At 43.8% G+C, this 15,543-nt stretch overlaps 1 protein-coding gene across 1 annotated transcript in view; it reads left to right on the forward strand.

Annotated features, from left to right (window-relative positions):
• kif11 (kinesin family member 11) overlaps positions 1-15,543 on the forward strand; it is a 77,680-nt gene that overhangs the window by 46,847 nt on the left and 15,290 nt on the right. Inside the window, exons 15-20 of the mRNA XM_070875046.1 lie at positions 2,573-2,761; positions 6,194-6,401; positions 8,062-8,234; positions 10,842-10,967; positions 11,377-11,535; positions 11,642-11,781. Of these exons, the coding sequence (XP_070731147.1) occupies positions 2,573-2,761; positions 6,194-6,401; positions 8,062-8,234; positions 10,842-10,967; positions 11,377-11,535; positions 11,642-11,781 (995 nt within the window). The remainder of the gene's footprint in view (positions 1-2,572; positions 2,762-6,193; positions 6,402-8,061; positions 8,235-10,841; positions 10,968-11,376; positions 11,536-11,641; positions 11,782-15,543) is intronic.

The raw sequence follows: 15,543 nt of genomic DNA on the forward strand, positions 1-15,543 counted from the left end.
GGGTGGACTGGTTGGGCCGGATGCTCTTTACCTTTCCGTCATTGTTCGTAGGTTTATATATAACCTTCAGGGCTGCTGACCGAGGGCCATGTGGCTCGTTGTTGGCCGGCGTGAGCACGATGGGCCGAAATGGCCGCCTTCTGCGCTGTAGATTTCTATGTTTCAATAAGATCGCGTCTCATTCTTCTAAACTCCAAAGAGTATAGGCCGAACCTGCCCATCCTTTCTTTATAAGTCAACCTCTTCATCTCAGGAATCAACCTAGTGTACCTTCTCTGAACTGCCTCCAATGCAAGTATATCCCTCCTTAAATAAGGAGACCAAAACTGTACACAGTACTCTAGGTGTGGCCTCACCAATAAGCCTGTACAGTTATAGCAGAACTTCCCTGCTTTTATACTCTTCCCCCTTTCAATAAAGGCCAACATTCATTTGCTTTCCTGATTACTTGCTGTACCTGCATACTAACTTTGTGTTTCATGTAGGAGTTAGATGTAGTCCTTACTACTCGGGGGATCAAGGGGTATGGCGAGAAAGCAGGAATGGGGTACTGAAGTTGCATGTTCAGCTTGAAGGGCCGAATAGCCTACTCCTGCATCTATGTTTCTATGTACAAGGCAGCCCAGGTCCATGTCAAAGTGGCTTTCCCACATTATGCTCCATCTGCCATATGTTTGCCCACTCACTTAGCCTGTCTATGTCCCTTTGCAGATTCTTTGTGTCCTCCTCACAATTTGCTTTCCCACCCATCTTTGTGTCATCAGCAAACTTGGCAACATTACACTCGGTCCCTTCATCCAAGTCATTAATATAAATTGTAAATAGTTGACCCAGCACCGACCCCTGCGGCACCCCACTAGTCACTGTTTGCCGACTGGAAAATTACCCATTTATCCTGACTTTGTTAGTTAGCCGATCCTCTCCATGCTAATATACTACCCCAATTCCGTGAACTTCTATCTTCTGCAGTGACCTTTTATGTGGCACCTTTATTGATTGCCTTCTGGAAATCCAAATACACCACATCCACCGGTTCCCCCTCATCCACCCTGCTCATTACATCCTCAAAGAACTCCAGCAAAGTTGTCAAGCATGATTTCCCTTTCATAAAACCATGCCAATCTGCTTGACTGCATTATGATTTTCCAAATGTCCTGCTACTGCTTCCTTAATAATGATGGACTGCAGCATTTTCCCAACGACAGATGTTAGGCTAACTGGTCTATAGTTTGCTGTTTTCTGTCTCACTCGTATGATGGCATTCTCTTCCTTCAGCTGCCTGGGCCATAAATTCTGGAATTCCCTCCCTAAACCCCTCTCTCTTTCTTGCTCTCCCTTTCTTTTTCTTTTTTCTCTTCCCCTCTTTCTTTCTCGCTCTGTTGCTCTCGCCCTCCTAGCACGCTCTCCCTTTATTTTAAGACGCTCTTTAAAACCTACCTCTTTGACCAAGCTTTTGGTCATGTGTCCTAATATTTCCTTTGTGGCTTGCTTGATGTCAACATTTGTCGGATCATGCTCCTGGGAAGCGCCTTGGGATGTTTTGCTGTGTTAAAGATGCTATCTACAAGCAAGTTGTTGTATGGATTCTGTATGAATTGTTCAGGCCATAAGCACCATTACTATTGCCTACAGTACAAAAAGGATCAAAAGCCTTTCTTTAGGGGTTTCCAAAAGCTGTCTCGTGGGGGGCAGTGGAGAAGGCACAAGATGTTCTCAAAGTGCTACTGGGACACACGGTGGCTGTAAAAAGGAACTGCACAAAATTCTCATCACTTTGGAAAAGCTAATCTTGATGACTGATGATAAATGTTAAAGGGCGATGCTGGTCGGGATGCGCATTCTCCCTTTATTAATATGTAGGGTTATGTATGTTTCAGAGGAATACACTTCATGCCATAGTTGTTTAAAAGAAAAACAATGGAATGTTAATCACTTGGATTTTTATTATTCTGCTTTGTCATGTTGCAGCATAATATGTTATGTACAGTTCACTATAGTCACGATTATTACCTGATTATTAAATTGAGAATTCACCAACTTGCTATCAATTCCAGTGCATTATCGTATCTGATAACTGCATGGAGAGTTAGTATTTTGCTGAGCCGCACAATCCCAGTTTCATTGCTGAAGTGGCTTATTTCAGCGGGAATGAGGATGAATGTAATTAGCCTCGGTATTCCTGTTTTTAAAAGGAATAGTTGTTTTCCATCATCGTTCACTACTTTCAGAAAATGGAGGCGCAAATGGGTTTGGAGGGGAGATGAGGGTAAAGTTAATGCATAATCAATAGGCTAAAGAAGAAATTGCATTTATATAGCACCTTAATTTTGGGATGTCTCAAACCACTTCACAGCCAATGAATTCCTCTTTGAAATATAGTCACTGTTGTAATGTAGGGAAATGTGCAACATACCTCAGATCATCCAACCATAAGATCAGAGATCTGGGCCTGACTTTTATATAAAAAGGGCTGGCTAATATATTTTAATATTTCTATATATTTGACCATTTATCTGATCCTACTGTAGAATTTCTTGAATGTAGATGTCATTTTTTCCTTTTTTTATTCCAGGCCAATGAGCTATTTATGGATGGTAAGAAAGAGCTTGGACATTATGTGTCTGAACTGCAGCAGCGAGAGGAAGTGCTTCAGGAGACTCAGCAAGATTTGGAGCTGACCAAGGGAAAGCTGTCTGAAGAAGAATTTGTTTGCGGTGCCCACGCTCTCACTGAAGAAAAGCTCTACAGTACAGCCACTGAGGTAGGAGGCAGTTCGATTCCTAGTGTAACTTTGACCAGGCCGACCGCTACAGGTTCTTCCTTCCCTCCTGTTCCCAACCCCCCCACCCGCTCCCTCCACAGTAGAAGGTTCCACTCTCACTGCAAGCTCGCCTCATGGCAGAACTGAGTGATGAGTTGCTCCAAATGACGCCAGGTGGCTGTGGAATCTCTTGCTTCCTGTAGTAGTTGTGTATTTTGCAAAAATAAAAAAAATATTCGATCAGGGATGTGGGCGTCGCTGGCAAAGCCAGCATTTATTGCCCTTCCCAAATTGCCCATGAGAAGGTGGTGGTGAGCCTTGAACTGCTACAGTCCTTGTAGTGAAGGTACTCCCACAGTGCTGTTAAGGAGGGAGTTCCAAGATTTTGACCCCGTGACTGTGAAGGAATGACTTATATACTTCCAAGTCTAGATAGTGTGTGACTGTGAGGGGAACTTGCAGGTGATGTGTTCCCATGCACCCGCTGCCCTTGTCCTTCTAGGTGGTTGAGGTGCTGCCAAAGAAGCAGTGCATCTTGTAGGTGGTATACACTGTAGTCATGGTGCATTGGTGGTGGAGGAAGTGAATGTTGAAGATGGTGGATGGGGTGCCAATCAAGCGGGCTGCTTTGTCCTGGATGGTGTCGAGCTTCTTGTGTTGTTGGAGCTGCACTCATCCAGGCAAATGGAAAGTATTCCATCATACTCCTGACCTGTGCCTTGTAGATGGTGGAAAGGCTTTGGGGAGAAAGGAGGTGAGACACTCGCTGCAGAATACCCAGCCTCTGACCCATCTCTGGTCCAGTTATGTTTCTGGTCAATAATGACCCCCCTCCCAGGATGTTGATGGTGGGGGATTCGGCGATGGCAATGCTGTTGAATGTCAAGGGGCAGTGGTTAGACTCTTGCTTGTTGGCGACAGTGGTTGCCTGGCACTTGGGTGGCATGAATGTTGCTTACCACTTATCAGCCCAAGCATGACTGTTGTCCAGGCCTTGCTGCATGTGGGCATGGACTGCTTTATTATCTGTGGAATTGCGAATGGAACTGAACACACTGCAATCAACAGCAAACATCTCCAATTCTGACCTTATGATGGAGGGAAGGTCATTGGTGAAGCAGCTCAAGATAGTGGGTCGAGGACATTGCCCTGAGGAACTCTTGCAGTGATGTCCTGGGGCTGTGGTGATTGACCTCCAATGACCACAACCATCTTCCTTTGTGCTAGGTATGACCCCAGCCAGTGGAGAGTTTTCCCCCTGATTCCCATTGACTTCAGTTTTGCTAGGGCTCCTTGATGTCAAGGGCAGTCACTCTTGCCTCACCTTTGGAATTCAGCTCTTTTGTCCATGTTTGGACCAAGGCTATAATGAGGTCTGGAGCCGAGTGGTCTTAGCAAAACTCAAACCATCATTTTGCTGATGATTGAGAGTAGACTGATGGCGTGCTAATTGGCCGGATTGGATTTGTCCTGCTTTTTGTGGATAGGATATACTTGGGCACTTTTCCCACATTGGTGGGTAGATACCAGTGTTGCAGCTGTACTGGAACAGCTTGATCCTATTTCTGCTCTGGTTTCATCTTGATTAACAGCACACCGTTTGCTTGCAATAATCTTGTGTTGAGGTAGATGTGCCTCAGTTATTTTTTTTAAATCCTGTTTTTTTTCTAAACTAGATTTCTTAAGCTGACTAGCTCCATTGGTGCCTGTATCTGTCTGACTTTGAATGCCACCCACCGCACTTTCCATTTTTCTTGACTGCCAGTAGAAACTCTTTAGTTTAGAACCTATTCATATCCTACATTTTATTAACTTTCTTTCAGTCCTTGGGCCCATTTGGATAGCACTAGCTTTAATTTTATTTAAATGTTAGATTTTATTTTTTTAAACTTGACGACAAAAAATGGATTTCAACCTGTCAAATTTTTAACTTGCTCTTATTGCTGGAAGCAACACGTGGGGGGGTTGAAAACCCAGTCATGGGTGGCTTTTCCTTTGAGAAGTCCCATGAGCTCAGGGACCAGGCAGGCTGGCTGAAGTCGGCTTCACGAGTAGCAAATTGATGAGGCAAGCACAAGAGGAAGACCAGGTTGCTAATTTTGTGATAAAAACAGAAAATGCCATTCAACTGATCGGGCAGCATCTGTGGAGAGAAGCAGAGTTAATGTTTCGGGTTGATGACCTTTCCCCTTCACTGTTGTTAAATGGCCCCCGATTTTTGCATTGCATGGTGAGCATCATATGCCATTGATTATGCATTTAATATTGATGGTCGAAAGGCAGTCTTTTGTTTCAATAGATCTTTGCTGGATGTTGAATGATGTCGAGGGATGGGTAATAAATGCTGGCTTTGCCAGCGATGCTCACATCCCTGAACAATTTTTTAAAAATGTGTCTGCGTTGACAACCTAATAGCTAATATTTGGCTTTTCATCCAGCAAAAAGGTTCAGCCTTTAAATTTGTGTGGACTGGCAGAGAAATTTAGCCAGTTTGAAACTATAGTATGTTCCATGGCATCAGCAGTGAGCTTTTGTATAGAGACAAAGAGTGGTGGCTTTATTTTATGCATCAGAGGACTCAAGTGCATGGTTGACTGTATTGTACTACATACTGTTCTCTTGCCTGTTCTATTTAAATAAACACTGCTGGTTTAGTATATAAGCCTTGATCTGTTGGTGTCTATTCAGTTTGCATTTCAGAGACGGGAGAATCATGACACCATCCAGTAGCTGGAGGACAGGTTCTTTGCTCTGACCGCTGGGTCTTGATATTGTTTACAGAGATATCGGCCAGAATACGATACACTTCAGATCGTAGGAGCGGTCAGAGTATCCGGTGATGCTGAGCCCGAGAAATGGTCTAGTTTTTTTTTTAAACCATGTGACTCCTCCATACCAGATATCCTAAACTGAGCAAGACCTGAAGTGATTTATAAATATAGTCTGAATACGGAGATGAAGTTGGTATCTGATTTTTGTATCAATTTTAAAATACATGGGCAGCTGTTGTCTGACCGACGTCAAATACACACATGCTGTTTGCCAAATTGTGTGACTTGTCGATTGGTGTATAGACTGTTTCAGCCCCGTTGGCCCTAAGCTCTGGAATTCCCTCCCTAAACCTCTCCTCTTCTCTCTCTCTCTCTCTCTCTCTCTCTCTCTCCTTTTTAAGCCACTCCATAAACTTACTTCTTTGGCCAAGCTTTTGGTCACCTGCCCTAATGTCTCCTTTGGCTCAATGTCAAATTTGTTTTCTCTGATTACACTACAGTGAAGCACCGTGGAACATTTTTTTACTGCGTTAAAGGTGCTATATAAATGCAATTTGTGTTGCTAAATTCACAGGTGTGAATTTCTTTCTCTGCTGCATGTTTCAGTCGGGTGTTTTCACTACTGTATCCTTGTTTGAAAAAATGTGTTAATTTGTTTCAGTTGCTGCAAACAGTTGAAGACACTACAACAGATGTGTCTGGTCTCCATGCAAAGCTTGACCGCAAAAAAAAGGTTGAATTTCAGAACTGCAAAGCACAGGGCGGCTTCGTAAAGCAGATGAATGATCAGTTCACTGAAATGCAGAGGAAAACCGATGAGGCCCGCGTAAAGCAACAGGGAATGCTTGATTTCTATGCAACGTCAGTTGGTAAGTTTTTGTTCAATTTTGTTTTCAATTCATTTGATAGTAAAGCTACGAATTCTGTGCGCAAGTATTTGGAATGAATATCTGTTTGTGTGACTTGACTGAATTTAAACCATTTATTTTATTTTGAAATCTTAAAGCTGTTTATCGTACTTTGTATGTTCCAATAATTTCAGTTTAAAATGATTGACCTACAATTATGTGCATTAAACCCCAGTTTAATTTTTTTAAAATCAAACCCTTCAAAGCAATGGAGGTGAAACAAAACTGCGCTGATCCTTTTTGCATTACAGGTGCAGCGTCCCAAATCCGGAACCCTTGGGACTGAGGCCGTACTGGATTCCGCATTTTTCTGGACTTTGCAACATCTTTCTGATGTCACGAATCCGGAAACACCCGAGCCCAGGTTCGGGTATTTTTGGATTTCGGAAGGTCAGAAGGTTGGGGTGAGGGCCGGGGTGCTCGCTGAGGAGCTGTTCGGGGGGTTGCCAGCCCTGTCGAGGAGGTGTTCGGGTGGAGGCCCCACCCTCGAGAGGCCCCGAGGTAAGGGCGGTGAGGCGAGGCCCAAGGTCAGGCAGCAGCGGGACCTCGGTTGGCAGGGTCGGTGGGTCCGGATTCCAGAACATTTTGCGGATTACGGAACTCCAGATTTTGGACGCTGCACCCCTAACTATCATTTAGGGCTGATCATACAGTTTGTAGGCAACGTTGGTAACCTCACATGGTAACTTCAAATTCAAATGTAGATGAAACCATAGAATACAAGTCCAAGGAAGTCCTGATCAGTTCTGCTTAGACCCCAATTTTGAGTATTGTGTCCAATTCTGGTTACCATAACACAAGGGAGATATTCTACATTGGAGGCTGTGCAGAGGAGGTCTGAGTTTGATCCCTGGTGTCAGAGGTCTGAGTTATCAGTAAAGAAAAAACATTTTGAACTCTGTGACTTGGATAGGAGACATCTGAGAGAGGATCTTACAGGGGTAAATAAGATTGTATTTGTAATGAAATGAGCAAATTTGGAAAATTACTTTAAATTACAAGAGTAGAAGGGAACACATTTAAACTAGTAAAAGGCAAATTTAGGACTAATAGCAGGAGCTCTTCAAGTGCTGTGCATGGAATGGACTTCCAGATGGAGTAATGGAATCAAATTAGAAATTCAAAATTTTTTTTTTGAAGGTTTGTGTGAATCCGATGCAGATTTCCCCCATTTTTACGCCCATGTTGGGATGTTGCAATTTTATAATAAAACATGATCTATTTATGACATTCTTCCACTAGCCAAATGAAAATGATCTGAATCAAATCTATAATGTACCTAGTATCTGGTCAAGTCTGTTCTACATTTCCATTGGGCCAAGGGTGTGAAGTCAGTGAAATTAGCTGTACGGCTACAGAGCTGGCTTTAGATTGCTAATATTTCCCTAGGCCGCTGATGGTCTCCAGTTATGGGAGGGGAGGGAAGTGAACTCCTGTAGATCACTGAGGCCCTCTTGTGAAAATTCTTGGCACTGTCAAATTATACTGAGGCAGTCCTCTGTGAAAATGCTCTAAGACTTGAAAGTTAATTGTTCCAAGACAGGAATGCTGTCAACAAAAGAAAGTTTTCTTCTGGTCTCTTCCGTTTCTTAAGCAAGCTTCTGTTTTTTTTTGTTTTCAGGTGACCTCCTGAGTGCAAATGCCTCCTCATTTAGTTCTACCATATCTGCAGTGGCCACTTCTTTTGCATCAGTCAAAGAAATGGTTTCTTCCGAGGTATCGGAAAGTCTTCAGGAATTCCTTAAACAGGAGAATCTGACTGAGCAGTCGGTAAACCATATGCAGAAGGCCCTGGTAAGTTCATACAGGGACGTGTGGAGGGAGGGAGGAAGTGTTCAGTCAGGATGCTCAATCCATAATGAGTGTGGGCAGGCTTGATGGACCAGCTGGTCTCTTGCCTGTCACTTTTGTATGTGCCACAATACCCCCTGTATTTTTTTTTCTTTCTTCCCCTCCCCCCCCCCCCCCACCATCTCTCCTGAAGAGACTTTTTGTGGAAGCACAGTTCCACAGCAGCTGGGCACTTTCTGCTGCCTCGCTTGAGTGGCTATTTGTACACTAGCTCTGACACCCAAGTGTTGGCAAGCTGTTGAACCATAGCATCACATCCGAGCCTAGTCTTGGCGGCACCGTGGCTAGCTTCCCCCTCTTAACCCGAAGGCATTGAGGCTAATCCAGTCCAAGACAACTGTGAGCATTGTATAAACATTTAGACATTGACAATTTTGGCAGCTTTCTTACTGCGAGTCTCTACATCACATTAATTCAACGCCGTAAAATAGATGTTCCACTCACTGACCTGTTGAAAGTTGGGTGCATCTTGCCTGAAATATCTGACTTGTAACATGGTTGTGTCCTCCTTGACCACTCTAAATCATGGTTATCCAAATGTTGTCTTCATGGGGTGCATACCTTGGAGCACGTATCCAGCTTTTTACTGATTTTTTTTTTTTTTCTGCCAATAAAACAATGGTATTCATAACAGCCCTTCCCAAACCACCAGACCTGCAAATTTCAGACAGAACAAACTAGTCAAATAAGAAAATTTAGGCACAAGCTTGAGTTAAAAATCACTCACGCCCAAACATTATGGGCCCAAGTTTCCACATGATTTGCACCTGATTTTTAGGAGCAACTGGTGGAGAATAGACTATCTTAGAAATCGCAATTCTCCACATTTTTTTTTCTGCAGTTCTAGTCAGGTAGAACAGTTCTACTTTGGAACAGAATTTTTTCTTCAAAAGGGGGCGTGTCCGGCCACTGACGCCTGATTTGAAAGTTTCCACAGTGAAAATGTACTCCAAACTAAAGTAGAATGGAGCAAGTGAAGATTTTTGTAGAACTGAAAAAACCTGTTCTACACATTAAAAAAATCAGGCGCAGGTTACAAATCAGGCGTCCAGAACGAGGTGGGGGGGAGGGGTGGGGTGGGGAAAGGAACTCATTAAATTCTACAATCAATCCTTATTTATACTTATACAAATATTATACAAATAAATCCAACCTGAATAAACATTTATAAGCAAGGAAACGATTAAATAAACCATCTTCTTACCTGTGCGAAAGTGCTTCAGCCAGGAAGAATGGTGCAGCAAGCCTCACAAAACGAGGGAGCCGACTGAACGCAGGCGGCGGGGGGGAGGAGGGAGGAGGGAGGAGGGAGCCGACCGAACGGGGGGCGGGCGGGAGGAGGGAGGGAAGGGAGCCGACGAACGCGGGAGGGAAGGGAGCCGACGAACGCGGGGGGCTGGGGGAGGGAGCCTACCGAACGCGGGGGGGGGGGGGGGGGAGGGGAGAGGAGGAAGGGAGCCGACCGAACGCGGGGGGGAGAAGGGAGAGGGGGAAGGGAGCCGACCGAACGCGGGAGGGAGGGAGCCGACCGAACGCGGGGGGGGGGGAGGGGGGGAGCCTACCGAACGCAGAAGGGAGAGGGGGAAGGGAGCCGACCGAACGCGGGAGGGAGGGAGCCGACCGAACGCGGGGGGGGGGGGGGAGCCTACCGAACGCGGGAGGGAGAAGGGAGAGAGGGAAGGGAGCCGACCGAACGCGGGAGGGAGGGAGCCGACCGAACGCAGGGGGGGGGGGGGAGGGAGGGAGCCTACCGAACGCGGGAGGGAGGGAGCCGACCGAACACGGGGGGTGGGGGAGGGAATGGAGCCGTTCCAGACCGCTGGCGGGAAAGAGAGAAGGCTGCAGGAAGCCTCAGAAATTGAGGAGCCATTTCCCGACGGCAAAAGGCGGAGGTCGTCGGGAAACGGCTGCCTCAACTTTCTGAGGCTTCCTGCAGCCTTCTCACTGCTACAAGAAGCCTCTGTGCTGATGGCAATGTACTTTTATTAAAACATTTTTAAAAACTAAACAGCTACAAAGAACTTCAAAAATGGCCGAGTGCCAATGTTTTTTTCACACTGAGCATGCGCGGAGGGGCGCCCGTTTTTTTTCTTGTGGAAACTTGGGCCCTATAAATGGAGAAATCCTATAAACCAGTTTCCTCCTTCAGACTGAAAGTTTACTTTTTGGGACATGGACATTCTGCTCATGAACACCAAAGAAATTGGGACGCTTCCTCAGAAATTGGAATCGATTGCACTCTCTTTATCTGATATTTGCTTCAGCTGATGTATTTGTTCTTGAAGAGTAGATCCACTGGTGAAGGAAACCACTTGAGTGTCGTGTCTTGATTGTAACTTGGTTGTCTTGCTGGCTTGTCTGCTCAACCGGGCAGGCCATTTGTCTAACTATGCAAATTCTAGATTCTTTGTCAAGCAGTTAATTGTCAATGCAGAACCCATTGCTATTGTAGGTGGGACAGGTAGCTAGCAGGGAACTGTGCAGGCTGGTTTTATAGTTCAAGGAGGGATTACATGTTGAAGTTTTTCAAAGCTGTGTTTTTATTTTCAGGAGGAACACAAAGTGAAAATGGAAAAAGTGCTCAAGAAGAATTTACAACCCATGATTGTCTCCGTAATGGAGCTGAACAACTGTCTCAAACTGAACTTTCGTACCTATTCTGGAATAGCTGAGAAGGTTACTGATACTTTTCTCTCGCTCTGTCTAGTAACATGAGATTCTCTTCTTCCAACCACCACCCCCCCACCTAGTCTCTAAAATATTTTGAAGCTACTGTGCTAGTTTAATTTTTATCTTTTTGGAATTAATCTGGAATTAACTTGCTTTCCATAGATGCTACTGAGCTGTGACTCAGTTAAGAACACCCTTGTTTGAGGGGATAGAATAAGATTAAAAGCAATTTTATTTGGAGTAAACTAGCAAGACCATAGACAGCCATTTTTCTTTATACCTTAATTTACTAGAGTTCCAGATTAATGCAAGCTGTAACTATATAGGCTTGCTGGTTAAGATCTATTGCAGTGATGATGCTTTTAACTGGTTTGCCAGATTCAATTTGTTATACTAATGTTTTAAATTGTTTCAGATGGAAGTCATGAAAACAGATACCAACGCGTTCTTCGGGCAACACAGTGAGACGCTTGGCAAATTAAGAGAAACCACTTGCACGGCTCTGGGCGTCATTCAAAATGAGAATGAAAAACTCGAGCAAGAACTACAGAAATTACAGCAAGAACAGATGGAGGTTCTGAGATTATTTATTGGCTCTGAAAACATTTTGCTTTGTTTTTTTTCTTGTTTGCTTGATTGACTGATTCAATGACGATTCAACTCTGGCTTTTTCTAAATAGGGTATTTCAAGTGTCATCTCCAATCTACAGAGTCAGCTTGGTGTGTTGGTCCAGCAAACTCAGCAGAGCTTTGATGGTGTTTTAACACAGAGTGGAAATGTCCATCTCTCGTTGACCATGCTTCGGGATAATGTGCAGTTGTAAGTAGCTGGATTTTTATTTGCTGTTGCATATTCCATTAGTTTTAAATCTGCTGAAATGCGCAAATCTATCCCATCGTTTAGATTCTGACAGCAGTTCGAATGGTGTTTTATTGCCTGTTTTAAAACTTCAAATTGTACATTGCTGGGGAATGAGACTGGGGACTCAATGGAGAACAGGGAAATGGCAGAGATGTTGAACAAATATTTTGTAACGGCCTTCACGGTAGAAGACACTAAAAACATCCCAATTGTGGATAATCAAGGGGCTATAAAGGGAGGGAGGAACTTAATACAATTACTATCACTAATGAAATAGTACTCGGTAAAATAATGGGACTAAAGGCGGACACGTCCCCTGGACCTGATGGCTTACATTCAAGGGTCTTAAAAGAAGTGCCTGCAGAGGTTGTAATCTATCAAAATTTCCTGGATTCTGAGGAGGTCTCAGCGGATTGGAAAACCGCAAATGTAACGCCCCTATTTCAAAAAGGAGGCAGGCAGAAAGCAGGGAACTTATAGACCAGTTAGTCTAACATTTGCCATTGTGAAAATGTTGGAATCCATTATTAAGAAAGCAGTAGTGGGATGTTTGGAAAAGCATAATTCAGTTAAGCAGCGTCAGCATGGTTTTATGAAAGGGAAATCATGTTTGACAAATTTGCTGGAGTTATTTGAGGATGTAACGAGCAGGGTGGATAAGGGGGAACCAGTGGATGTGGTGTATTTGGATTTCCAGAAGGCATTTGATAAGGTGCCACATAAAAGGTTACTGCACAAGATGAAAGTTCACCGGGTTGGGGGTAATATATTAGCATGGATAGAGGATTGGCTAAGTAACAGAAAACACAGTTGGGATAAATGGATAATTTTCCGGTTGGCAAACAGTGACTAGTGGGGTGCCATACGGATCGGTGCTGGGTCCTCCACTATTTACAATCTATATTAATGATTTGGATGAAGGGACTAAGTGTAATGTAGCCAAGTTTGCTGACGATACAAAGATTGGTGGGAAAGCAAATTGTGAGGAGGACACAAAGAATCTGCAAAGGGATATAAACAGGCTAAACGAGTGGGCGAAAATTTAGCAGATGGAGTATAATGTGGGAAAATGTGAGGTTATCCACTTTGGTAGAAAAAAATAGAAAAGCAAATTATAATTTAAATGGAGAAAAATTGCAAAGTGCTGGAGTACAGAGGGACCTGGGGGGGTCCTTGTGCATGAAACACAGTTAGTATGCAGGTACAGCAAGTAATCAGGAAGGCAAATGGAATGTTGGCCTTTATTGCAAGGAGGATAGAGTATAAAAGCAGAGAAGTCCTGCTACAACTGTATAGGGTATTGGTGAGGTCACATGTGTGGAGTACTGCATACAGTTTTGGTCTCCGTATTTAACAAAGGATATACTTGCATTGGAGGCTGTTCCGAGAAGGTTCACTAGGTTGATTCCGGAGATGAGTGGGTTGACTTATGAAGGTAGGTTGGGCCTATTATACTCATTGGAGTTCAGAAAAATGAGAGGTGATCTTATTGAAACTTATAAGATAATGAGGGGGCTTGACAAGGTGGATGCAGAGAGGATATTTCCACTCATAGGGGAAACTAAAACTAGGGGACATAGTCTCAAAATAAGGGGCCGCCCATTTAAAACTGAGATGAGGAATTTCTTCTGAGGGTTGTAAATCTGTGGAATTCTCTGCCCCAGAGAGCTGTGGAGGCTGGCTCATTGAATATATTTAAGGCGGAGATAGACAGATTTTTGAGTGATAAGGGTTATGGGGAGCCGGCAGGGAAATGGAGTTGAGTCTATGATCAGATCAGCCATGACATTAAATGGCGGAGCAGGCTCGAGGGGCCAGGTGGCCTACTCCTGCTCTTATTTATGTTCTTATTTCGCCAAACATTTAAAAAATTCCTTGTGGCTTGCTTTTTGACTTTGACATAAGAATCACTATTACATGTCTAATTCATTTCGAAAATAATTTTTATTTCCTAAAGCCATCCAAACTAATATAGCAGAGGGATGGGAACCTATGCAGGGAGACAGAGGGAAATAACATGGAGTCAGAAGCAAACGATAGAAAGGAGAATAGTAAAAGTGGAGGGCAGAGAAACCCAAGGCAAAAAAACAAAAAGGGCCACATTACAGCAAAATTCTAAAGGGGCAAAGTGTGTTAAAAAGGCAAGCCTGAAGGCTCTGTGCCTCAATGCGAGGAGTATTCGGAATAAGGTGGACAAATTAACTGCGCAGATAGTAGTTAAGGGGCATGATATAATTGGCATCACAGGGACATGACTCCAGAGTGACCAACGCTGGGAACTCAACATCCAAGGGTATTCAGCATTTAGGAAGGATAGACAGAAAGGAAAAGGAGGCGGGGTGGCGTTGTTGGTTAAAGAGGAAATTAATGCAATAGTAAGGAGGGACATTAGCCTGGATAATGTGGAATCGGTATGGGTGGAGCTGCGGAATTCCAACGGGCAGAAAACGCTAGTGGGAGTTGTGTACAGACCACCAAATAGTAGTAGTGAGGTTGGGGACAGCATCAAACAAGAAATGAGGGATGTGTGCAATAAAGGTACAGCAGTTATCATGGGTGACTTTAATCTACATATTGATTGGGCTAACCAAACTGGCAGCAATGCCATGGAGGAGGATTTCCTGGAGTGTATAAGGGATGGTTTTCTAGACCAATATGTCGAGGAACCAACTCGAGAGCTGGCCATCCTAGACTGGGTGATGTGTAATGAGAAGGGACTAATTAGCAATCTTGTTGTGTGAGGCCCCTTGAGGAAGAGTGACCATAATATGGTAGAATTCTTTATTAAGATGGGGAGTGACACAGTTAATTTGGAAACTAGGGTCCTGAACTTAAGGAAAGGTAACTTTGATGGTATGAGGCGTGAATTGGCTAGAATAGACTGACAAATGATACTTAAAGGGTTGACGGTGGATATGCAATCGCAAACATTTAAAGATCACATGGATGTACATCCCTGTCTGGAGTAAAAATAAAACTGGGAAGGTGGCTCAATCATGGCTAACAAGGGAAATTAAGGATAGTGTTAAAGCCAAGGAAGAGGCATATAATTTGGCTAGAAAAAGCAACAAACCTGAGGACTGGGAGAAATTTAGAATTCAACAGAGGAAGACCAAGGGTTTAATTAAGAGGGGGAAAATAGAGTACGAGAGAAAGCTTGCAGGGAACAGAAAAACTGACTGCAAAAGCTTCTATAAATATGTGAAGAGAAAAAGATTAGTGAAGACAAACGTAGGTCCCTTGCAGTCGGATTCAGGTGAAGTTATAATGGGGAACAAAAAAATGGCAGACCAATTGAACAAATACTTTGGTTCCATCTTGATGGAAGACACAAATATCCTTCCGATTGTACGAGGGGATAGTAGGTCTAATGAGAAGGAAGAACTGAAGGATATCCTTATTAGGCGGGAAATTATGTTAGGGAAATTGATGGGATTGAAGGCTGATAAATCCCCGGGGCCTGATAGTCTGCATCCCAGAGTACTTAAGGATATGACCCTAGAAATAGTGGGTGCATTAGTGATCATTTTCCAACAGTATCGACTCTGGATCAGTTCCTATGGACTGGAGGGTAGCTAATGTAACCCCACTTTTTTAAAAAAGGAGGGAGAGAAAAAACAGGTAATTATAGACCGGATAGCCTGATATCAGTAGTGGGGAAAATGTTGGAATCAATTATTAAGGATGAAATAGCAGCGCATTTGGAAAGCAGTGACAGGA

Source organism: Pristiophorus japonicus, chromosome 3 (genome assembly GCF_044704955.1).
Source record: "Pristiophorus japonicus isolate sPriJap1 chromosome 3, sPriJap1.hap1, whole genome shotgun sequence".
In the NCBI taxonomy this organism is placed as follows: Eukaryota; Metazoa; Chordata; class Chondrichthyes; family Pristiophoridae; genus Pristiophorus; species Pristiophorus japonicus.